The 25,170-nt window shown below is 47.5% G+C and overlaps 1 protein-coding gene across 5 annotated transcripts in view; it reads left to right on the top strand.

The window, feature by feature from the left end:
- Positions 1–24,721, top strand: part of LOC134304272 (uncharacterized) — a 29,626-nt gene extending 4,905 nt beyond the window's left edge. For 2 of the 5 annotated variants that reach the window (XM_062989874.1, XM_062989877.1), the window contains exons 2-8: positions 5,312–5,445; positions 7,310–7,372; positions 11,545–11,656; positions 18,689–18,788; positions 23,198–23,245; positions 23,314–23,602; positions 24,483–24,721. In XM_062989874.1, coding sequence (XP_062845944.1) covers positions 5,312–5,445; positions 7,310–7,372; positions 11,545–11,656; positions 18,689–18,788; positions 23,198–23,245; positions 23,314–23,495 — 639 coding nt within the window. In that variant the 3' untranslated portion in view covers positions 23,496–23,602; positions 24,483–24,721. Of the gene's footprint in view, positions 1–5,311; positions 5,446–7,309; positions 7,373–11,544; positions 11,657–18,688; positions 18,789–22,560; positions 22,764–23,197; positions 23,246–23,313; positions 23,603–24,482 lie in introns of those variants that run through there. The other 3 variants (XM_062989875.1, XM_062989876.1, XM_062989878.1) reach the window with 3 other exon arrangements.
- Positions 24,722–25,170: the final 449 nt, after the last annotated feature.

The raw sequence follows: 25,170 nt of genomic DNA, 5'->3' as shown, positions 1-25,170 counted from the left end.
CGTGTTTGCTAAATAAGACGAGATCTTTCAAAACTGTTTATCCCGGCGAATCAGAGCTCGTCTGATAATGCGCCACATTGTTTAGTTGCCCTGTCACTCTGTGCCCTCGCTCGCTTAATGTTTGTGCAATTGGGGGTGATTAAGTCCTCGAGAACTTCACAGAATTAAAACAGGGATTTATTTATGCTTGTTTAATTAAAGCGCATCGTCATAATCCAACCAGGCCATTAAACTGGTAGAACTTCTAGTAGAACTTCTTTGATCTAGGCATTGTGAATATATGTGTAGGAATTTGTTCCCATTTAGGGAAAAGAGGGATGTTAGTTTGGGCGGCGATGTTGAATGAGAAGGCCTGGCTCACAGTTGAGGTTCCATGTCAACTCGAAGGTCTTCATTGCATCAGAGTTCCTTCACATCAATCTCATTATTCAAACCCTAACTAACAGGGGCGTCCACATACTTTTGGATGCTTTTATTAGCTCATTGGTGGGGCTTGAACCAGCCAGCTTCTGATTACTGGTCCAGTACCTTAACCACTAGGATACAGCTGCCCACACCATCATACAACTGCAAGAACTTCTAGTAGAACTTCTTTGATTGCAGGCATTGTGAATCTATCTATAGGAATTTGTTCCCAAATTTAGGGTAAAGAGGGTATGTGAGGTTGGCTCGCAGTCGAGGTTCCGTGTCAACTCAAAGCTCTTCATTGCAGTTGATGTCAGGGTTCTGTGCATTCAATCACATCAATCTCAATATTCAACATCTACATACTTTTGGCCTTCCCACAGGAGTGGAGGCTGTTATGGAAGCGAATGGAAAACAACTTTATATCTATCTATGTCCACGATTTTGGAATAGGATGTCTGACAAGCTCATAATCTGGTGTCCACATACTTTTGGCAGTATAGTGTACTGACTATGGGATTGTAAGGTTTGCTTTAATACTGCTTTATCCTGGTCAGGGTCTCAGTGGGTCAGAAAGGTAGGAAATACTCCCCATATATTGGAAAATACACATATTTGTATTGTGGGAGGAAACCGGAGCACCCGGAGGAAACCCACACATAAAGAACCCTGAACTGTGTCGCCCTCACTGCCATCTTGTGAAGGATAAACACCGCAGCGCAAAGGATTCTGGGAAACGTAGTCATTTACATTTCCGGCACTTAGCAGACGCTTTCATCCAAAGTGACTTACAGTTGTGACTGTATATTATCTAAGCAATTGAGGGTTGCTCAAGGGCCCAAAAGTGGCAGTGGTGGGGCTTGAACCAGCAACCTTCTGATTACAGGACCAGTACCACACTGTAGCGCATGTTTTGTTGCGAAACAGTCCAGAATCCACCCAAACCAGACCTGTCATGTTGTGTTTTTGGAGCGTTTATTTAGAGCGGATAGTCGATCACGCGGTTATTGTAGTCTTCATCATCTAGCAGAAGCTCCGCAGGCAAAACGCATGGAGCAACAGCCTGCAATAACCCCTGTTTCAGGGTGTGTGTGTGTGTTTGTGTGTGTGTGTGTGTGTGTGTGTGTGTGTGTGTGTCGGGGGGTGTATTTGTCTAACAAAGAAATGCATTTAAGATTCAGAGGAAATATTTCAGACGTTTAGATTCGCTGATGGCTGACACGGGCGTCGTTCTTCCACCCGGCGACTGAAAGCTAATCAAGGGAATGGGAATATGCAGATGCTCCCGGATTAATTTTTCATGAACGCGTTTCGGCGGTTTATTAAACAAAAGATTGAAGCGTCAGACGGAGAAATCAGGCGTTTCTAAACGATCTTCTCAGAGGCGCGTTTTGCTCCACGATCCGCTTCAATCTTCCGAAAGGGTTTCGACACCCAGCGAGTCGAGTACAGAAATATTCATGCGTTTCAGCCACAACAGTTCCTAACAGGTGTGATAAATCAATCATCTAGACTTTTAGGGAACAGTTTAGGGAAGGCCCTGTGCACAAAGCCCTGTGGACAGAGCCCTGACCTCAGCCCCACTCAGCAGCTCTGGGATAAACCTGACTGATCGATCAGTGCCCAGTCCTCACACACACAGGGTGCTCTATTTTAATACCGTTTAATAACGAGCAGTCGTAGCCTAGTGGTTAAGGTACTGGTCCAGTAATCAGAAGGTTGTCAGTTCAAGCCCCACCACTGCCAGGTTGCCACAATTGGACCCTTGAGCAAGGCCCTTAACCCGCAATGGCTTAGATTGTGTGCTGTCACAATTGTAAGTCGCTTTAGATAAAAGCGTAAATATAAAGCTCAGGTGTCCAAATACTTTTGGCCATATAGTTTATAATGGGCATTCTTAAGGAATGACGTTCCACAGGGTTTTGATAGATAGTCGGATAGATAGGTAGGTAGATAGGTAAATAGGTAGGTAGATAGATAGATAGATAGATAGATAGACAGATAGATAGACAGACAGACAGACAGACAGACAGACAGACAGATAGGTAGATAGATAGATTTTATTATTATTTAATAGTCGCAGCAGTCGCGACAAATGCTGTGGTGGAAGAGCGTTCGAGTACAGCGTGCTCCTCCGTGTAGATTTCGGCTCTACGTGGGGGTCCAGCTCTGGCTGCCGGCTGGTGAAAAGAAGAGCCTGATGGCTTCATACAGGTCGGAGGCAGCGCATGCAGTTCTGCGGTCCTGCTCAGGCCCCAGTGCATAGGTGGGGTGGGAATTGTGGGAATTGGGCGTGACTAAAAACGAACAAAAACGAGCAAAGAAAGAGAAGCCGCACATGCAATTCAGGTGCACAAACAAAACACACCATGATTGTTTCCCTTTGGCATTTTACACACACACACACACACACACACACACACACACACACACACACACACCTGAGTGTGAATAAGCATTCCATTGTGTCTCACTTGTGCTCTAAGCTGTGCTGCTTGAGGCACGATTAATAATGCTGTCTGTCAGAATAATTAATATTTAATGAACTCTCGGTGTCTGTCTTCGGCGCAGGAATAGGCCCGAACAAGGAAGTCCTCTGGAAAAATTCCTGCACGTCACACACACACACACACACACACACACATATTTGCACATCTGCTGTGTGTTTTGGAGTGTTACAGCGGCTGAGTTCCTGACAGACACCATAAGATTGACACTTCCACAGCTCCAACCGCTCCTGCTACCGGACCTGGGTAGTAAATAGACGGGCCGCAAGACGTCAGGGGTCACGGTGGGAGAGGCGACCGATTCTGTCTTTATTTTGGCAATAAGACGCGCCGAAATCTGAGCCGCGTTGGGAAACGCGTTTGGACGGCGCAGTGATGGTTGTCTTTGTCAGCCTATTGTGTGATGTCGGAAAGTGCTGGAAGGAAAATCATTTATCTGCTTGAGTTTGTTGTGGATCTTTCCTCAGAGTATTTGCAGCATGTCTGTGGGGATTTGTGCCCATGTATACAAGTAAAGAGCGTTCATTCATGGCACGGGAAAGGTCTGGCTGGCAATTAGCGTATTCCTGTTCCTCTTAGAGGTCAGGGTCGCTCGAGAGAGCAGGCCGCTCGAGTCCGGCGCCACCAAGCCGCTCAAGTGTTTCTATGGACCTGGCATGGAATTCTGAGCTCTACAGCGTCTCAGGATGTGCTGAGCTTATAATCCTAGACAAGATAATTAGTACTGATCTCAGAGTTAAACCTAATTAGAACCACAACACAGTCTGACCCAAAATGTCAACAATTCACTCAGTAAACAGTGCAGTTCTTTTTCTTTTTCCTTTCCTGATGAGACTGTGGTGCCAGTCACGGTTGCGTTCGTGCGTAACCGCTGGCAGAAGTTCATAAACAATGCAGGAGACACCTTACACCTTTCCAAATCGCTTCAGACAGACACACTGTGAGCAAACCCCAAATTGCGGTGAGTCTGGAAGCTGCAGCAGAAGTGCAGGCACTTGAGTTTCGGGTAGCGATGTGACAAAACACCGCGCTCATCCTTCACCCACCGGCGCGTCCCTCCTGGCTCCGAATTCCAGCTCATCGTGTCCTGCCAATCATCCAGGTCAGAACTTGTGCTGAAGAGACAAGAACCTCTCTCTCATTTTCTCCCTCTCCTCTTTCTCCAGTGCAAACCTCTCATTAAAGCCTCTCGTTTGTTTGGGCGCTTGATTGCGGACGAAATGTTGTGTCTGTCTCAGCGGTGCGTGCATATTAAAACGCTCGCAGTCGCACTACGGTATAATCAGACGCCTGACCGCCGGCAAGGCAGACGGGCCTGGCGAGCACCGCCACAGGAAATCGTTCCCGGTTAGCGTGATTACCCAGTAACCGGAGGAGACGAGGACGTGGTGAGTCCGTACGCAGAGGCCCGCTCTGAGGCCGCCTGTGCATTCCAGTACCAAAACGGCAACGTTCGGTCGAATACAGGAACGAATCAGAACCGGGGAGAACCAGGGTTCTGGAGTGTAGGTTCTACCAATACAGATACCCAAGCTGCCACCTTATGGTCCAGTCTGGCCCACGAGACCCGAACCTCCCCGTTGGAACAGGTTCCCGTGCTCATGGGTGCCGGTGATTTAAATAAGTGAAGACAGACAATAGGAGCAGCTGTGGGAATAATTAAAGATAGCGTAGGCTAATCCGTTCAGCAGCGTGCTCGCTACACACCACTCGTTTACTTTCCTCTAATGACTGGCAGAAAGAGCAATAAAAAGAGGAAGAGGCAATAAAGAGCCAGGCGCACAGCGGCGGGCGATATTGTTTAAGTATTAAACACCCCGATATCTGCGGGAAATCGGATTGTTTTGCTGTAGATGATGAGGTTTAATTGACTCAGTCACGGTGGTTTGGAGGGAAACGCTTTTTATTTGTTTGTATTTTTTAGGAGGATTGGCTCCAGTTTGCTCGACCGCAGTGATCACGCTACAGCCTCCATAAATTCCCCCTCTCTCTCTCTCTTTTCTTCTTTTTATTTGGGACGTTTTGTTCCGACACAGCTCCAAGGGCTCGATCTGTGTCCCATGTACGTTCGTGTTTCCTCTCTCCTCTCAACAACATGCCAGTAGGTGTACTGTTGAGTTGAGTTGGTGTGTGATGTGCAAGACGAGCGAATAAATGCATGAATAGATCAAACGCTTTCAAGAATTACATCAGTTTCGCCGACAGCATGAACAGTTTAACTCGTTTATATGACTGAATCAAGTTGAGCAGTTCTGCTAGTGCTGCAAAATGCTGCAGTCCATGTTGGGGAAATTCAGCTTGTACATTTAATTCATGTTTTCCTGAGCTGAGGTGGAACATGTTAGTTTGTGTATTACTTTGTGCTAATCCACGTCCTATTTTCATTTCGTTCTACACAGGCGTGTGAGAGGCTGCGCTTCAGTATCAGACTGCGCCCCCTGTCTCAAGAAACCGTGCAACCGTGGCCATTTTACACTTCAAATCCAGCCAGTGAGAAGATGGAGCAGCGTTCACACCTGCGTTTTCTAACCGAGTAAGTGGAAGTATACTGTAGTTATGAGCTATACATTTCCTAATGGTTCTGTAGGGTAGGGACCGTCACATTACCCTGCAGTGCTGGTGGGGGACTGTTCAGGTATACATTGAGGTCACATGTTTCAATCACACCCATAGCCAACATTCAGCCACACCCATAGCTCATAATAATAATAATAATAATAGTAAAGAAAATAGTATAAATAATAATATTAGTAATAGTCAAAAAAATAATAATAGTACAAATAATAATGATAATAATTGTAATAATAATAATAGTAAAAATAATTATAGTAAAAAAATTAATAGTAAAAAAGAATAATAATAGTAAAAACAATAATAATATTAATAATAGTAAAAAAGTAAAAATAATAATAGTTAAAAAATAATAATATTAGTAATAGTAAAAAAAATAATAATAGTACAAATAATAATAATAATAGTAAAAATAATTATAGTAAAAAAATTAATAGTAAAAAAGAATAATAATAGTGAAAATATAATAATAATAATAGTAGTAAAAAGAGTAAAAATAATAATAGTTAAAAAATAATAATATTAATAATAATTGTAGTAAAAAGAGTAAAAATAATAATAGTTAAAAAATAATAATATTAATAATAATAGTAAAAAAATTATAATAGTAAATAAATTAATAGTAAAAAAGAATAATAATAGTAAAAATAATAATAATATTAATAATAGCATTATTATAATAATAATAACATTCAGCCACACCAAAAGCTCATAATAATAACAATATTTAAAATAATAATAATAATAATAATAATAATAGAGCTACATCCATGGCTAGTGTTGAAGTATCACATGTTATAACAGGTGTGTAACATCGATTATATAGAATACATTACCTGATTCCAGCCCTTTGACAACAGTTTGGGCAAGGCCCTTTCCTGTGTTCCTGTAGGTGAAGCGCGGTCTGTAAGTGTGGTCCATACAAACTCTGACTGTGAGCCAGACCTTGAACCGAATAAGCGACAAATAGACAAATGTGGTGCAGTTCAAACAGTGTCAGATGAGCTCTCAGTCGGGTGTCTACATACTTTTGGTCACACAGACGAGCTTAACCGTGTTCCAGGATCTGTAATGTGGGATATACTTGCTGAAACGCTACACCCTGGTCCTGAAACGGCGCCCGAGCTGGTGGAAGGAGACACGACGTGATATCTGCACACAAATGCCCGGCGCTAACAGCTGAATTGATGGCATGTCCTGCGCTTTACCCGGATAAAAGATGAGTCACTTAGTATCCATTACAGAGTCGCCGTCTACGGCCGGGGGGCGAGGGCGTAATCCCCCCATGAAGCGCACTCCCACCGTACACGCACGGACAATGACCGCGTGATACACAACACACGGATTACAGAGAGGGCGTACGGGCAGCTCCCCGCCGGCCCGCAGCCATGCCGATCCCTCGCAGCCGGGCTCAGGTATCCGGGGAAAAACAGGTGGGTTTTATGGACAGGTGCGTGCTGGGGTGTTCGATGGCTACAGGTGGCACCGGTGGAGTCTGGACTGACTGACTCCAAACGGCTCCGAAAAGGGTGCCGTGACGTTCAAACAGGCCGTATTATATTGAGAGAGGAACAATAGCGACTGTCAGGGGACACGGAGTGAGTAATTGGGATTCAGAGCTGGGATTTTTTTCTTTACTGGGATTATTTAGTCGCCTGAAGACTCGGGGTCAGTTTACTCCTCGCACACGGGTTCCAATCGGTGAGAAGTTGGCATGTATCCATGTGGCAGTAGGTGGGTTGGCTAATCTAAATGACGTGTGTGTGGGTGTGTGATGCCCTGAGATGTATCATGTGTCATCACCTGCCTGTTGTTCATCCCCACAGGTGTGTTAGAGACTGCGTTTCAGTCCCGCGGTGGAACAGAGGAGTCGTTTGCAGCGTTTTTTGGTAAGTAAGATTATATTAATATATTTTATAGGAATCACACCTATAGCAACCATTTAGCCACGCCCATAGCAACAATTTAGCCACGCCCATAGCAAACGTTCAAGTATACAGTGATATCTCATGCTTCAGCCACGCCCATAGCTAGCACTGAGCTACGCCCATAACGAACGTTTAAGTATACATTAAGATCTCACGCTTCAGCCACGCCCATAGCTAGCATAAGCCATGCTCATAGCTAACATTAAGCCACGCCCATAGCTATCGTTCAAGTATAGTGATATCTCATGCTTCAGCCACGCCCATAGCTAGCACTGAGCTACGCCCATAACGAACGTTTAAGTATACATTAAGATCTCACGCTTCAGCCACACCCATAGCTAACATTTAGCCACGTACATATCTAAAATGTAATATACAGTAAGATCTTACGCTTCAGCCACGCCCATAGCTAGCATAAGCCATGCTCATAGCTAACATTAAGCCACGCCCATAGCTATCGTTCAAGTATAGTGAGATCTCATGCTTCAGCCACGCCCATAGCTAGCACTGAGCCACACCCATAACAAACATTTAGCTACTTCCATAGCTAACATTCAAGTATACATTAAGATCTCATGCTTCAGCAACACCCTTAGCTAACATTCAGCCACGCCCATAGCTAACGTTTAAGTTTGCAGTACGATCTCACGCTTCAGCCACGCCCATAGCTAACATTAAAGTATAACACACCAGTTTAAATCCTAAATCTTGCCACCTTGTGCCCGGGTTTTCCAGATAGGCATCAACCCCAATTTATTCCCAGCCCTGATTAGGATGAAGCGCTATTATTAATTACCCTCGGATACATAGAGCAGCTCTTTTCTCTACAGAACTCCACACTGGGTTGCCAGATGCATATTTTTCGGAATAATCTCGCCAACTGTGTTTTATTTATGACATGATTTGCAATAGTATCAAAGCAGCTCAGGATTGTGACTGAGTTGGCACTTATTTATGCCAACCTTTCAAACCAGGGGTCCATTAATGTGTTTCTGTTGGTAAAGGAGTTGAAACTGGCTTTGTGATGGTTGTCTGCACAGATGGGTCAGCATTTCTCTGCGCCCTCTGTCTCGTGTCGCTGCCTTCAGTGTTGTAACGTGGGCGCCTCATCACACGCACAAATGTGCTCCTGTAGCTCATTTTCTGTTCTGACTTTCTTGTACACTCGCTCAGTGGTGATCATCTTCCCCCCTACTGGTTCTCATGTTTCTTCCTCTTTCTTTACTGTCCAGGCTTCACTAGCCAGACCAATCGTAACCTGGTACTCGACGTGTTTTTCCATATTCCTTGTCGATTTGTGCATCATCGTCGCCACAATGCCAGGCTGAAATACCTGGCAGCCTTCTGGAGCCCGGCGCTGGTAGCTCGGCGATGGTGGGGCCTGGAGCGCCGAGCCAGCGCTGCCCTCTCACACGCACACGTCCCGCGCTCTCCTCTGGAACTTTAATCATGTAGAATTGGATAAAAATACAAGCTCAGCCCTGTAAATTTATAGCTCTCTGTAAGCTGCCATTAAAACTGTGAGCGCTCTCTCTGGGTCCGCCTGCTGAAGCGGAGTAAGAAAACAGAGCAGACCACAGAGTTTACACTGCCACACCACAACAGCGGCCAGCGCCCGGCCAGACTGTGCTAACATGTCACACAAACACACACTGCAGACGCGGAGAAACGTCAAACACGGCTTCACCTACGTCTGTTCATCCCAGTATAACCAGCGCTGGAGTCCTGGAAGTCCTGGAAGTATGTGGACGCCTCTTCTAACAATTATTTAGGTGTGTGTATAGAGCAAGGTCCATAAAAACATGACTTGAGAATAGCAGCAAAGATATGAGGTCCAAAAATGTGTAAGTTCTTAAGGTTTTGGGTGGGGGGGTGTAGAGGGAGTGATAGGGGTCACAGCTCTGGGGAAGAAGCTGTTCCTCAGCCTGCTAGTTGAACTAACGTGGGCTATACTGCTCTCGCCTCAAGACATGAAGGGCCCGGGTTCGATTCCTTTCTGTGCAGAGTTTTGCATGTTCGTTCCGAGTTCGTGTGGGTTTCCTCCGGGTGCTCCGGTTCCCTCCTACAGTCCATAGATGTGCAGTCAGATTAATTGGAACTTACTAGAGCGTGTGAGTGTGTGTGCTCTGTGATGATCTGGCAACCTCTTTGGGTTGTCTCATGCTTTTCACCCAGTTAATCAGACCCACTGCCCATTGTGACCCTGACCAGGATGATGTGATGATAGAATAAATAATAAGTGAATGAATGGATGAGCTTTTTTATCCACCGGTGGCTCTTGGTCTGTTTTTTAAGCCCAGGATTACACACTCACACACACACACACACACACACACACACACACACACACACACACACACTCACAAACACACTCACACTCCTCCTCCTCAGCTCTTTAGTGGTTTCGGTGTGTTTTACCATGAAAAGCCCTAATACTTTTAATTACCCCTCATTCCTTTCCGCGTTCATCATTACCCACGTCTAATCACGGTCGGCTTTATTAGAGAGCGTTCTGTTCTACACCGCCTTCCCATAATCCTTTGTTTTTCCTCGTATTTTGCTTTTTTTGCCGGAACGGCGGCTGCTTTTCCGAGGGGGAGTGCGCTACGTCTCAGCGGCGGATAATCTGCAGCTTCGGCTCTCTCGGCGAGAAGGGTTTCGTGTAGCTACACGGTGACTCAGCTTAGTGATTCTGTCATTAAACACACACACACACACACACACACATGCAGTGAAAGTGGGGTCCTAGGGGCAGAATGAAGGCAAACACTGGGGGGAGGGAACTGGTCCCAGTTGCTTCTGTAGGAGAAACACTCAAACCAGTAGCTTGGCGTTGGGCAGTGGTCTAATGGCTTAATTTAAAGATGTTATAGAGCTCGGCCGTCAGTGATCCTGGGAATTAACGTGGGCTATACTGCTTCTAGAGATCAGAAATATGTGCAAGAGCCGAACAACTCAGGTCATAAACAGGCCGCCAGTGATGTGATCCTAGGAACTAATGTGGGCTATACTGCTTCTAGAGAGAACCTAACAACAACAGTGATTCTAGAAATTAATATGGGCTATACTGTTTCTAGAGATCAGTAATATGCACAGGAGCTTAACAACTCAGGCTATAAACAGGCCGCCAGTGATCCTAGGAACTAATGTGGGCTATACTGTTGCTAGAGATCAGTAATATGCTCAGGAGCCTAACAACTCCGGTTATAAACAGGCCACCAGTGTAAACTACGCATGATGTTTGGACGTAGTGATGAAATAATCAGATCACCTGTGATCCTAGGAATTAATGTGGGCTATACTGCTTCTAGAGGTCAGTAATATGCACAGGAGCTGAACAACGCAGGTCATAAACAGGCCACCAGTGTAAACTAAGCACGATGTTTGTACGTAGCGCTGAAATAAACGACCGCCTTCGGCCGGGGGGAAGTCGAGGCTAATTCCGAGCTCTCCACTAATCTGTTAATATTTAGAAAACATGAAGGTGTATTCAGAAGTTCTGTGTTTCACACCGGTGCGACAAAGTGCACTGAAAAGACGTTTACCTCCCGCAGGGGGAAAAGAAACTGCTGTCAATGGTAGGAGGAATTAGAGTAAAAGGTTATGCCTTTTTTCTCCTCGAAGAAAAGGAGCGGCGCGGTTCAAAGCCAGAAGCTGATAAAACATGCCTTAGCCTGGCTCACACCTGTCTCTCTTAGCACATCGCAAATCCACATAATTAAGACGATTCCGACGTAAACTAGCCAGCAACGTTCCCAAGACGCTGACAAAGAGAGGCGCTCGGGGCTACGCGGAACGAAGCCGGAGAGAGAAAGGAAGGTGTGAGCCCCGAATGTCAGGACAGAACACGGGCATAAAAGACGGATCCACTTTCACACGATATGTGCATTATAAATCACACATGTTTATGTTCAGGAGGGATTTAGCGACATAAACCCGCGTGTAATCTAGACTCTCGAGGAGGATCAGGTTAAGACACGGTCCGACCAGCACCGTCAGACAGCCGAACACGCACGAGCGGCACCACACCTGTCGTCGGGCCCCCGGTCTCACAGACGCAGGGGCCTGTCAAACCTCCCGACTGATCCGCTATTAAACTGACTGATGGGGGATTCTCACCTGTTTACCTGCAGGGATTCTGAGCCTGTCAGTCCCAGCAGCCGCGCTCACCTGCAGCCCCGGGGCCAGACTCCATCCTGCGCCGGGCCCTCGGATGACCTCACGGATAAACCCGGCTTAAAGGAGGTATGAAAAACAGACTATATTTATATTTCCTGCCTTGGGTTGTGCATTTTTAAAATATATTTCATTTATACACCGATTATCCATAACATTAAAACCACCTCCTTGTTTCTACACTCGCTCCACTCACCATATAGAAGCACTTTGAAGTTCTACAATTACTGCCTGTAGTCCATCTGTTTCTCTACATGCTTTGTTACCCCCTTTCACCCTGTTCTTCAATGGTCAGGACCCCCACAGGACCCCCACAGAGCAGGTATTATTTAGGTGGTGGATGATTCTCGGCACTGCAGTGACACTGACATGGTGGTGGTGTGTTAGTGTGTGTTGTGCTGGTATGAGTGGATCAGACACAGCAGCGCTGCTGGAGTTTTTAAATCCCGCGTCCACTCACTGTCCACTCTATTAGACACTCCTACCTAGTCGGTCCACCTTGTAGATGTAAAGTCAGAGACGATCGCTCATCTATTGCTGCTGTTTGAGTCGCTCATCTTCTAGACCTTCATCAGTGGTCACAGGACGCTGCCCACGGTGCGCTGTCGGCTGGATATTTTTGGTTGGTGGACTATTCTCAGTCCAGCAGTGACAGTGAGGTGTTTAAAAACTCCAGCAGCGCTGCTGTGTGTGATCCACTTATACCAGCACAACACACACTAACACACCACCACCGTGTCAGTGTCACTGCAGCGCTGAGAATCATCCACCACCTAAATAATACCTGCTCTGTCCTTACTACAGTCAGTAATTGTAGAACTACAAAGTGCTTCTATATGGTAAGTGGAGCTGACCACCGCCCAGCCCCACAAATATACGAATATACAAATACGAATGCTGTCAGATTTTGACTGAATGGGCACAAATTCCCACACACAGACACACTTCAGAGTCTTGTGAGAAGCCTTCTCAGCTATAAAGGTCACACAGAGGTCGCTCTATTTTAATACGTACGACAAGCTCACGTTCAGGCGTCCGAATACTTTAGGTCGTATAGTGTATACAGGTTTGTTTGTGACGTTGTGATTGTGTAAACCGGCTGGACCGTGGACGTCTGGCTCACCGTCCTCACCTCTGCGGTCAGATGTTTTGACAGGCGTTTAACTCGGCGTGTTTACCTTCCCGTCCGCGAGCCAGCCGAGAGAAAACGGAAAAGCCGAATTCTCCGAAGCCCGAGTCAGACAAAATAAAAGGCGCGTCTGTCTCAGAGCCGCGTCTGGATCCACTTCTCGGGCGAGATCGGAGTCGACACGTTTAGCGACATCAAAGGAGAACCTGATACCTTAAGCGTAAGAAGATTAGCGCTCTCGCTGATCTGCGGCTTAGAGTCCGCCAAGACGTTTTTCTCTTTCCGGCAGGCAGCGCCAGGAGGGACAATTAGCGATGAATTGGCACCGAGGTCTGTACGTTTATTTAACATAACCTGGCACAGCCGGTAAGCCCCGCGTCCCTGAGACGCTCTTTTAAGTCGCAGCCCGGCGTTTAAATGAAATATGACGAGAAGGGGAACGGCACCGTGCTGGCAGGATGAAAAATACCAACAAACCAAAATCTAAGCAAAAGTGGCGTCTTATTCAGGCGTCGTTACACCACGCGTCTCCTACTATTCATTAATTCATTATACATTCATTCATTGTCTGTTTAAGCATTAATTTATCCTGGTCAGGGTCACAGTGGGTCTGATTTATTGGGCAAAACACCTTGGACAGGTCGCCAGGTTATCACAGGGCACACACACACACTTCCTCACAATCTAGTCGTATCTAAATACCCGCTTGCTTTCCACTCTGATCGAGGAGAGCCGTGACTAGCACACGCCCCCTCCGACACGTGTGCAGTACCGACCGCTTCTTTTCACCTGCACGAGGCGAGTTCATATGCTTATCAGCTTTGTGCACGGAGAGTCACATCCTCGACTCTGTGCAGTACCATCGATCAGCCAGCAGAGGGCGTAACTGCAGCAGTTATGAGGATCCTCCCTCTCCTCGCGAACGAGCCAATCGTTGTTCGTGTAGGCGCCCAGCCTGCCGGTAGCAGAGCTGATAATCGAACCGACTAGTGTGTTTTAGTGAGCCCTGACCCCTGCCTCGTCTTGAAGGACGCCCATGGGACGAATCAGAATGCTGATTGTCAGCCTTACAGATGCGCCGAATCTTGTGGACAGCATGTCCAGAGCAGTACAGGCTGCTTCATTATTGCCTGATACAAGCTCCTGCTGAGGTGTCCACATACTTTTTGGCAGTACGGTGTATTTTTAGTGCTTTTCATGCCGGTGGTAACACTACAGAACCCTCACAGTCCAAATTAGCCGGCCAGAACTACATGTGTCCACAGTGTAGAAATATCAGTACTGTCCAGAACATGATGTCCAGATATATCCGCTACAATAATAAATCAGTGCACCGCCGTGTCCGTGTCTCTGTGTTGGTGTCCAGATTGACTCTAATCGTCCTCCTGTCTGGTCATGTCCCCGGTGGGAGAGGACAGCTTTCAGAGCCGCGCTGTCACTCGTGTCGACATGTTCTCTGCTGCAGTGTTTCAGCTCGCGGGAAAAGAAGTGTCTTTAATTCCACCGCCGCCGCCGCGCAGGATCCAGAGGGATGACATCCGGGTCCGCGGCTGAGTCGGTATAGTGGAGGAGGCATAGAATGTCAGGTAAAATGATGCCCGGGCTACAGTTTGGGGAAGCTACAGTTTGGGGAAGGTCCTTTCCTGTTTCAGCACAAACAAAACTGTGATTTTGGAGCTAAGTGTATGGAGCTGATCTCCATACTCGACGCTGACGGGTGAAAAGAAGTGGTCACTTTGTATCACATGGACGTGTGTGTGGGTTGGGGGTGGGTTGGAGGCTCTCCTTGATTAGATTGGGGGTTAAACAAGCAGCCGTGGGTTCACAATCAGGGATTGGATATGACTAAGCAATCGAGAGACGTCATATCAAATAAGTCATAGATTTACACTATTTGAAATTGCGTCTGTGGGAATTTGTGCCCGTTCATTTAAAAGAGCACTCGGTCAAAACACACAACCTCGGGTTTGAATTCTGCTCAGTGTTAGTGTGTGGGAATTAGACATGACTAAATTGATAGAAGAAAGAAAATGTAAGACTTCACTGATTTATATGAGGTTTTGGAATGCGTCTGTGGGAATTTGTGCTCGTTTAGACCGAAGTGCATTTGCGAGGTCGGGCGCTGACGTTGGACTGGAAGGTCTGGTTCACAGTTGACGTTCCAGTTCATCCCAGAGGTGTTAAATAGGGTTGAGGTCAGAGGTCAGGGCTCTGTGCATTTGTTTACACCTGTTAGCAGTAGGTGTGGCAGCAACACACAACCTCAGATTGAAACATTTCAGATTGTGTCTGTGGGAATTTGTGCTCGTTTAGTCAGAACAGCATGTGATGTTGGACTGGAAGGTCTCCAGTTCATCCCAGAGGTGTTGAATAGGGTTGAGATCAGAAATCAAGGGTCAGGGCTCTGTGCATCATCATTGTTGAACAGAAATATTTTATATAATTGATCGTCGGTGTGGCAGAAACACACGACCTCAGTAATTAAGGTTTGTTTTTATGCTTTTTTACAACACACCAGGTTCCGTTTCTAATAAAGTTTTATAAATAAAGTTTTAAATGAAGTTTTATAAAAGGTGTGACTGCCGGGTTGCGACCTAAACCCATCAGATTATTATCAGAAATGATGATTATGTAAATTCCCGGACATTTGTCGATCATTACCGTGTTCATTTCCCTCTGAGACTCGCACTTTTTCTGTCAGAATGAACTTGAACCATTTGCATGATTTGCAACTCACCGGCTGGACGTGGTCGGATTTGGTTGGGCTTTCAGTGGAGGGAAGTCGTACGAGGAGGCACCTATGCAAACCCGACCTCACCTCTCGTACCCGACCTCACCTCTCGTACCTGTTCAGCTCGCTGGAGCTGCTTTTGCATTTTTGAAAGTAATTATTGGCAGTTTCAGCGGCGCCACCGGCTCAGGATTTAGAGAGTTTAGGGACACGCCTTCTAATGAGTGAATTGTCTTGTAATTCTGACATGGGGAGAACATGCAAACTCTGCACAGAAAGGACCCGGACCGCCCCGCCTGGGAATCAAACCAAGGACCTTCTTGCTGTGAGGCGACAGCGCTACCCACTGAGCCACTGTGCCGCCCCACTATGTTTATATATTTATATTTAGCATTTATCCCAACTGACCTACAATTATAGCTGAATACAATCTGAGCAATAGAGGGTTTAGTTGCATCAAGTGGAGGCTGTGGGGCTTGAACCAGCAACCTTCTGAGTTCTAGCAGTCCTGACAGATGAGGTGTGTGTGATATACACCGAGTGCGACCTGTTTACCTGGTTTTCCTGTTGCCATGGTGATAAATTAGTCTCGTCTGTTGCTAGGTGTCTTGTGAGGCTGCTTAAAGGTGCACAGGGTAGTGGCACAGAGAAGGGCCTGGGTTCGATTCCCACACATCCAAAGACGTTCAGTCAGGCTAAGTGTGTGTGTGTGTGCGCCCTGTGATGGACAGGTGACCTGTATGTGTTGTCTCCCGTCTTCTGACCGTGACTCAGGTCCGTGATTCGACACCTGTACCTGTCGCCGGCTCGTCAGGATGCCCACACGCCCACATTTGTCTGAATTTGCACGAGTTCATTTGTATGGAAATGAAGTTTCGGGTTCGAGGGGGCGGAGTTTGTACCGAGGTTCACTCCGAATCTTCACCGAGCGGCTCTCCGTGGGCGCCGGGCTGACGGGTGATGAGAAGCGGTCTCTCCTTATTATGTGGACACGCGCCCGAGGGGGGCGTGCACTGATCCCGCCCTCCGTTATCAGATCGGGGGACCTTAGATTTAGATGCTCTTCCTCTTTGATTTTTGCACGCATCTGTAATTTCGAATCCACCCCGCATTCCCGCCGTTAAATATTTGAAGAGCCGAAAGTTTTGGGCGCCGCGTCGCCCCCCGAGTTGCAGGATGGGAGTGGCAGGATGGACCCGGAACGAGCTCGTCGTTTGATCGCGTCTGCGCTGCTTCCATTCTGTCTAAAAGACAACAGCGCCTCACTCATTATTTAGCTTCCCGCTACACGTGTTCCGCTAAAAGTAGGGACGCCGCTTGAATTATGCATCGGCCCGTCGAGGAAGTAAACTGAGAGAACGGGGGCGGCTTGTCGCTCGCCGGGTGCGGTTTCGGCTGTCTCGTGTACCCCAAAGCTGCAGGAGAAGCGGCTGTGTCTCAAATCGTACCCTGCTGTAATGGATGAGTACAACGGTGCATCGAGACAAATGTTGGGTCTGTTTCTCAGTGGTGGCTTAGTGGCATTAGAGTTAATGATCAGAAGGTTGCTAGTTCAAGTCCCACCAAGTTACCACTGTTTTTTAGTCCAAACTGCAATTTAAATAAATGTGTAAATATAAGTGTCCTCTTTGACCCTAATAACATGACACTGGTCAGCAGTAGCTCAGAAGTTAAGCTACCGGACTAGGCATCAGAAGGTCGCTGGGTTAAGTCCCACCACAGGCAAGTTACCCCAGTTAGGTTCTTGTACTGAATTTAGTCACATCTGTGTAAATCTAAGTGTCCTCTTTGATCCTGATAACATGACACTGGTCAGCAGTAGCTCAGAAGTTAAGCTACCGGACTAGTCATCAGAAGGTCGCTGGGTTAAGTCCCACCACAGGCAAGTTACCCCAGTTAGGTTCTTGTACTGAATTTAGTCACATCTGTGTAAATCTAAGTGTCCTCTTTGATCCTGATAACGTGACACTGGTCAGCAGTAGCTCAGAACTTAAGCTACCGGACTAGTCATCAGAAGGTCGCTGGTTCAAGTCCCATCATTAAAAAAAAATTTGCTCGTGATTGGATTTAATTTAACACAAACCAGCTAGAGGTCGATTTGAGCATCAACTGTCGTACAACCGAATAGGCACAAATTCCCACAGATGTGCTTCAAAGTCTGATGAGAAGCTTCTCAGTAGAGCGGCTGTTGTTTTGGCTGAAAAGGGACGTCCAATAAGCTTACGGTCAGGTGGCCACGTTCCCAAATGTTATATGTATATATGAAGCCATGTGATGCTCAGCCGTCCTCCTATTGGTGGATTTTAGCCGAGCCTTGCCGCAGCGCTTCTGTTGGCGTTTTTGCCCCTGCGAGGAGCCGTTTTGCCGTCTCGGCTGGCTTCACGTAGACATTACAGGCGGCGTAGGTGCGCGTTACGAAATGTGTTTATGTACACCGTGCCGTCGTGTATGCCTAGGTGCGCCCACATACCTACCATTAAATGTGTTTGTGACTTTAGATCTTGGTCATTCGGTTTGTCTGGGGCGGGGCCGTGTGGGTGTGTGTTAGTGTGTACGTGTGTGTCAGCGCGCTCAGACACCTCATCCAGGTCGTAGCCGCCACAACTGAAACAAATATAGAACGATCTCTCAGCTTCGACTGGGATGAGTAGCTCACCGCATCCGTGCTCCAGAGTCCAGAATCCCAACTCTGAGCCTGTACAGACACCCAGGTTCTGGTCTTAGTGGTGCCACCGGCATGGTTGGGCACTAGGGCACAGTCGAGAGCGTCTGAGGAAGGGAAGGCCGGATTGGGAACCGCATATGATCCTCGAGGATCTAGTTCACCCAACCTAAAGTCCGGGGTTCATGTCTCGCCACTTGAATCAGATGAGAACAACATGTTCCGTTGTTTCCTATGTAGTGTGGCCGCTGATTCTTTCAGGATGATCAGGCCTCCTCTAGATCATCCGTACGTCCTGCATTCAGCCCTGCGTTCAGCAACGAACCTTCAGCCGCGATTACACGTTTAACACTTCAACTTAAGAACAATTACCGGCGCGCAGGGATCCAGCCTCAGCCTCGATTAATTGCGGCTTGAAGTAAAATGTCAGCGCGTATGGATTTTCTGCCACGAGGAGTCTGTTCGGGTGTCCTTCTCCCAGCCTGGAAGAGGATCCGGCTCTGAATTATTCATGGTGGCTACTAGAAGAGGACACGGTGGCCAACAAGAACTTATCAGCATTTCTATTTGTCATTGCAGCCGATCCCATCAATCGTGTGGCGCAGGAACAGGAACGCTGGACAGAGACGAGGAGGAAGGACCTCCGGGGACGCCACTGAGAGGAACGTCAACCACGATGGTGAGTTATAAAGGAAGTGTCTTTTATATGTATATATGCTTTCGAATTCTGGTGAAGGTCCTTCTCTGTGCACACTGGGGTCCATAAAACGATAAAACGTCATTTGATGAGTTTGACGACTGTAGAGGAACTTGTGTGGCCTAATCAGACCTTTGGGATAAATCGGAATGTCACTTTCGAGCCAGGCCTCTTCATAAAAAAGCTATTAACTCTTAACCACAAGCTTGCTCCGAAAAATCACCCTAAATACACCCTGGCACACCTAAACGACCTCTGTGTGATTATTCAGCTGGAATGACAGCGCACTGATCACACAAGGTCTGGTGTCCAAATACTTTTGGCTATAGTGTACGTCTCCTTCTCAGGTACGTCTGTGTTTGTTTCAGCACGACAATTCCAAGCCACCTTCTGCACTTGTGACAGTAGCGTAGCTTTGTAGGAAGAGAGTCCATGTGCTAGACTGGCCTGCCTGCAGTTCAGATCTGTTTCTTATTAAAAACACCCTAAAATACCGTAATACTAAAAGCAATACAATAACCGCGACCCTAACAGTGGTGTCCATATAATTAACCACAAATAATTCATCTGTCCCAACTTTTTTGGACAACCAAACGCCCGCAGATATACCCCCCCCCCCTCCCGCTGAAAAGGAGATGAAAGGGAGCGCCGAAAAAAGATCTCGGGGGTAAAGAGGAGGTGAGGTATCGATCAGACATTGACAAACACAATAGAAATTTTATATGTGATGTGAGAGGCCCATCCATAATTTATCAGAGGGCCAAATGTGAGCGCGGAGGAGAGCGAGCGGATGGCGGGAGGAGGACAGGGAATAGGAGCTATCGATTAGAGCCGAGGAGCGCGGGGGCACGGGGCGCGGCGGCCGGGAGAGACGGCACAGGAAAGCCATTAAGGATGGCGGTGTTACCAGACACGGAGAGACGGGAGGGAGAGGACGATCAGAACCGGGAGCTAGGACAGGACACGGGCGGAGAGAGTCCGGCCCGGCGCGCACCCCTCTTCCTCCTCCGCCCCCTTCCTTTCTCCTCTGCCGCCTGACGGATCAATAGGGCCGTGTCACAACACAGAATGCACGCTTTTGCTCTTAAGTAAAAGGTGTCTAAGATTTTTAAAAGCATCGATCCCAGACCGCTCGATAGAAATCAGTGCAGCTTCTCTGCCGCGCAAAGAGGGGGCAATAGCACCCGGCCCATAACGGCACGACCGGGGGGGGCACCGGCGTACCCGGGGAGGGGAGGGCGCGCCACGGATTACCCCTGGAAGGTTAACTTAACCCCAAGGTCAAGGATTCGCCCGCCGAGGACGGGACATATGGAAGGTTTTTCCAAAGTGCCAGAGCAGAGCCTGTCTAGACGCCCGCGCTCCTCTCCGCTCTCCAGGGGTGCAGGCTCTTTCAATTTTGGATCCATTTTCACCTGCAATTAAAAAAATGTAATAATACTAATAAATAATCAGCACAGAAAAGCATACGACAACCGGGTCAAAAATATGCGGACGCACTTCTTAATCACTAACGTGTGTAATCACAATTATGGCCACATTTAAGGAATGGCCTTTCTCTTCCAGCATGACTGGTTCTTTAGCGCCTAGGTCCTGGCCAGGGTCCATTCTTTGTGGAGTTTGCATGTTCTCCCCGTCCCGTGTCCGTGTGGGTTTCCCACAGACACACCCACGAATCTCGTGAGCTTGAAAGTCATCTCGTGCGACCACGAGACATCAGGAACACGGGGCGCGGCCCTGTCGGCCAAACCGAAACCCCAGACTGGGCCGGGCCGGGCTGAACGCCAGGCGGACCTCGCTCCCTGCCCCCGTGACCTCGTGGACGGTCTGATTTAAAACGGTCAGATTTTCCGCCCCGATCGTCGGACGATCGACTGGAGGAGAAATCTGGGCCGGCTGGGACGGATCGGTTTGCAGGCTGAGAGTGATGAAGATGGATGTGCCTCTCTGAACCTCGTCTCTGCCACCTGATACGGGCGAGGGGGGGGGGGGGGGGGGGGCGCTGACAGCGGGCGATGCCACTTTGTGATATTTGAGGACAGGACCGAAGGTGAGGTCAGAGCGCGGCCTCTGCGACTCGTACACGACGACAGGAGCGGAGAGAGACAGCAGGGGGCAGTCTGTACTACTTCCTGTGGGTCGCTACGTTTGGCCAAAAGTATGTGGACGATTTTTTTCTTGAACCGTATTGTAGATGTACATTTACGTTTACATTTGTGTACATTTAGTGGACGCTTTTATTTAAAGGGAGAGTACTGTGACATGTGACTCAAGGGCCCAACAGCGGCATCCTGGCAGCAACCACTGCAAGGTTGCCACTGTTGGGCCCTTGATCAAGGCCCTTAATTCTCAGTTGCTTAAACAATATGCTGTCGCATTGGATTAAAGTGTCTGCTAAACGCAATAGTAACTCCACTTAACCTGACTGCATGGCTTTAGATTTGTGGGAGGAAACCGGAGTACCCGGAGGAAACCCACACGGATACGGGAGACGTGCACACAGAAAGCTGCTCAGCCCAGGGAATCGAACCTAGCCCCTTCTTGCTGTATGGTGTCAGTGCTACCTACTGTGTCCAAAAAACAAAACCATATTTGCTTATTTGGGATTCACGTTTGCACAACGTAACAGTGGTAGCTCAGCAGGACTAGTAATCATGAGGTTGCCAATTCAAGTCCCACCATCGCCAAGTTGCCACTGTTGGGCCCCTTAGCAAGGCCCTTCACCCTGAATTGCTTGCATTGTATTCAGTGATGATTGTAAGCGTCTGCTAAATGCCGCAGATGTAAATGTCTTCTTCTTAGAATAGACGCAGGAACAGGAAACACCCATCACCCGCTCCTAAAATAAGGGTTCGTGGCACGACGAGTCCACAGCCGTGCCTCTGCGTTTAAACAAATCAGGGTCTGCGGTCTCGAGCGCTTCCACAAATACGTCCTTATTAACGGCTCATCTTTCATCTGCGGCTGCCGGATAATCGGCCCGAGACGTCGGAGGGGCCGCGCGGAGGGGCCTCGTGAGCGCAGACGTTAGCCACCTGATTAGATCTGGGTACTAACATGTGTTTTTCGGCTGCCCCCTTTCATTAGAGGCCGGCGCGGCACGGCGGGGCGCAGGAATCGGAGATTGTTGTCGGAATTAAAGCTGGAAAAACACCCGGTGGCACAATTAAGGAAATGAAATGGCGTACGTTAGACACGCGGCGGTGGCGAGCGCTAAGACTAGCGGACTTCGCGGTGTGTGTGTGTGTGTGTGTGTGGCGTAATGGAATCAGAGAGTCATTCTGTAATTGAAATGCACTTAAAAAGGATCATGCTGACACATGTGATTTCATCAAGCTGGTAACGGAGCGCGCATACACACACACACACACACACACACACACACCACAACTGCGCTCCCCACTATTCATTAAAACCAGCAGGCTGATGCGCTCGCCCGCCGCCGGGTCTTAGGTTCAAACGTCCTGGCCAGGCACCCAACAGGCACAATTAGCCCTGTGTAAGGGAGAGAAGGTGCAACAGCGAATCCTAGTGACAAACGACAGAATAACACACAGAGAGAAGTGTGGAATAATCCGCCGCTGCTAGCCGCTGCTAACACATAGCCCGCGGGTTCGTTATGCTTTTCGGACTGTGTCTGTGGGAATTTCAGCTCAAAGAGCATTTTGAGGTAGGTAAACAAGAAGGCCAGGCCATGTCTTTATGAGCTGTGCTTAAATCATATCAGTAATTTTCTCTCTAATTTTCCTCCCAGTCTAGACCAGTCCAGACCAGTTCCCAGATGGAATTTCACCATTAATACCTGACCAGTACTTTAAATACCTGACCAGTATGTGCCCAATACCTGACCAATGCCTAAAATACCTGACCAGTATGCGACCAATACCTGACTAATACCTTAAATACCTGACTATACCTAACCAATACCTGACCACTACCTGAATACCTGACCAATACCTGACCAATAGCTGAACAATACCTGACCAATACCAATCAATACCTAAATACCTGACCAGTACTTTAAATACGTGACCAATACCTGAATACCTGAAATACCCAATACCTGACCAGTATGTGCTTAATACCTGACCAGTATGTGACCAATAACTGAACAATACCTGACTAATAGCTGAATACCTGACCAATACCAAACAATACCTGAATACCTGAACAATACCTGACTATACCTGACCAATACCTAAGCAAATCTTGACCAATACCTGAACAATACCTGACTATACCTGACCAATACCTGAATACCTGACCAGTATGTGCCCAAAACCTGACCAACACCTGACCAGTACCTGTCCAAAAGTGTATGTCCACATACTTCTGGCTGTACTCTGTTAGAGGAGTAAACGAGCCTGACTGATTCATCTTTAAATCTGTAGAGACTCGTAGGAACTCGGACGTCCACACCGTGTTCAGGATTGTGACAGGTGAGTGTGTGTGGCGCGCACACACACACACACACACACACACTGTTTTATATGTAAGTGTTTTGTAGAAGCTGATGCCGGGCGTGGCGGCGTGCCGCTCTGTACCCGTGATGGCGGGGGTTTTGCTGATGCCTGCATTAGTGCCGCGTCTCTCCGAATCCGCAGCGACGGAGGATTCCGTGAGCCGTCGGTGCCTGGCGTGACGCCTCTACACGTGCCACCCTCGCAGCGAGGCGCGTCTCCATCCTAATCCACCCAGCACCACGTCTACCGAGGCATTATGGGATACGCAGACACAGATGGAACCTAAAGCTGGTAAAAACCGCCAAAAAAGGCTTGAAGGGATGTAATGACAGTGTAAGTGACTAAGAGCTTTAATGAGAATTTCAGAGAATCCACTACACACAGTCTGAGCAAGAGGTTAGAGATACGCTGACGGCCAAATAGTATTGGGACGCCCCTTTTAATTACTAAATTTATATCGAAAGCAGCCAAAAACAGGTGCCAACAGGTGTGATAGATCAGGTATATAATGTAAATTACATGCTTCATGCTTCATACTTTGCAGCAGCAGTTTAGGGAAGGCCCTGCTCTGTTTCAGCACGACTGTACAAATACAAATGCTGTTATCTTCTGCCTGAACAGGCACAAATTCCCACAGTCTTGTGAGAAGCTTCTCAGAAGAGCGGCTGTTATTCTAGCTGAAAGATCACACAGAGGGTCACTCCGAGAAGCTCACGGTCAGGCGTCCAAATACTTTTGGTCATACTGGGCCTGTGTAAAAACCCAGCTCTCTCTCTACACAGACTCATTTCCCATCATCCTTCGCTTCGAGAAGAAGGCATGTCTAAATTCTTAGCTCCCTTAAAATGCCCCTACCGAGGCGCCTTAATTCTGAGTGATAATCTGACTGAATAACGAGGGAACGAGAGAGCGTGATTACGGATGGAAGTGTGTGGCTCTCCGCCCCTGGTAGGTAAAAAGAAGTGATCTGTGAGGTGAGGGTGGCGACTGAATTGGGTCCAAAAAGGGGGAAAAAAAACACACCAAACAATGTCAAATGTCTGATTATTGTTCATGTTGATATATTTTCACCTTCTACCCCTGCTTTTTCCTGGTCAGGGTTGCAGTGGGGCCATATTACAGCAGCCCCACCCCCCTCAGACACAGCCAGTCCTGACAGATTCTAGTAAATAATAAATACTGTAGAATCTTCACAATTGTTTTCTATTTACAGGAACTACAGAAGCACTGCTGTGTATCTGCTGTCGGACTGTTCTGCTGGTATTATCACCCTGTGTGCTACCAAACTCCCCCCCCCCCCCCCCCCCCATCCTAAATAATGCACTTTATTATATACATGGATGTATATCAACACACACACACACGCACACTCGTACATACAGAAATGTTATTATCTGTTGATGTATCACTATTAGTGCGTTTCAGTTCTCTGTTAAAATAATTAAAGTTAAAAGTTGATTCAAATCGTCTGACGTGTGTGTGTGTGTGTGTGTGTGTGTTTATTATATATCATATTTAAATCATTTATTTCCACAGAATCTCTCTATAATCAGGACTGACCGCTCAGCTTGACTGTTTTCGGTTCTCTTCGGTGCTGTCTACAGTGTTACTAGTCACAGACAAGTGGTCAAAAGTATCTGGACACTCGACTCTCAGTTTGTCGGACGTCCCGTTCTGTCCCAAAACTTTGCAGCTGGAAAGGCTTGACACTAGATTTGGGAGTGTGTCTGTGTGAATTTGTGCCTATTCAGTTTGAAAGAGAATTCAGGCGTTGGTAGCCTAGTGGGTGGAGCTTTGAGCTCGAATCCCAGCTCTGCCATGCAGCCACTGTTGGGCCCTTGAGCAAGGCCCTTGTTTTGTACACCTGTATATGTATATATGACAAATAAAGGCGTTCTATA

Source organism: Trichomycterus rosablanca, chromosome 27, assembly GCF_030014385.1.
Source record: "Trichomycterus rosablanca isolate fTriRos1 chromosome 27, fTriRos1.hap1, whole genome shotgun sequence".
Taxonomy (NCBI): domain Eukaryota; kingdom Metazoa; phylum Chordata; class Actinopteri; order Siluriformes; family Trichomycteridae; genus Trichomycterus; species Trichomycterus rosablanca.
This window is presented reverse-complemented; position numbering and strand designations above follow the sequence as displayed.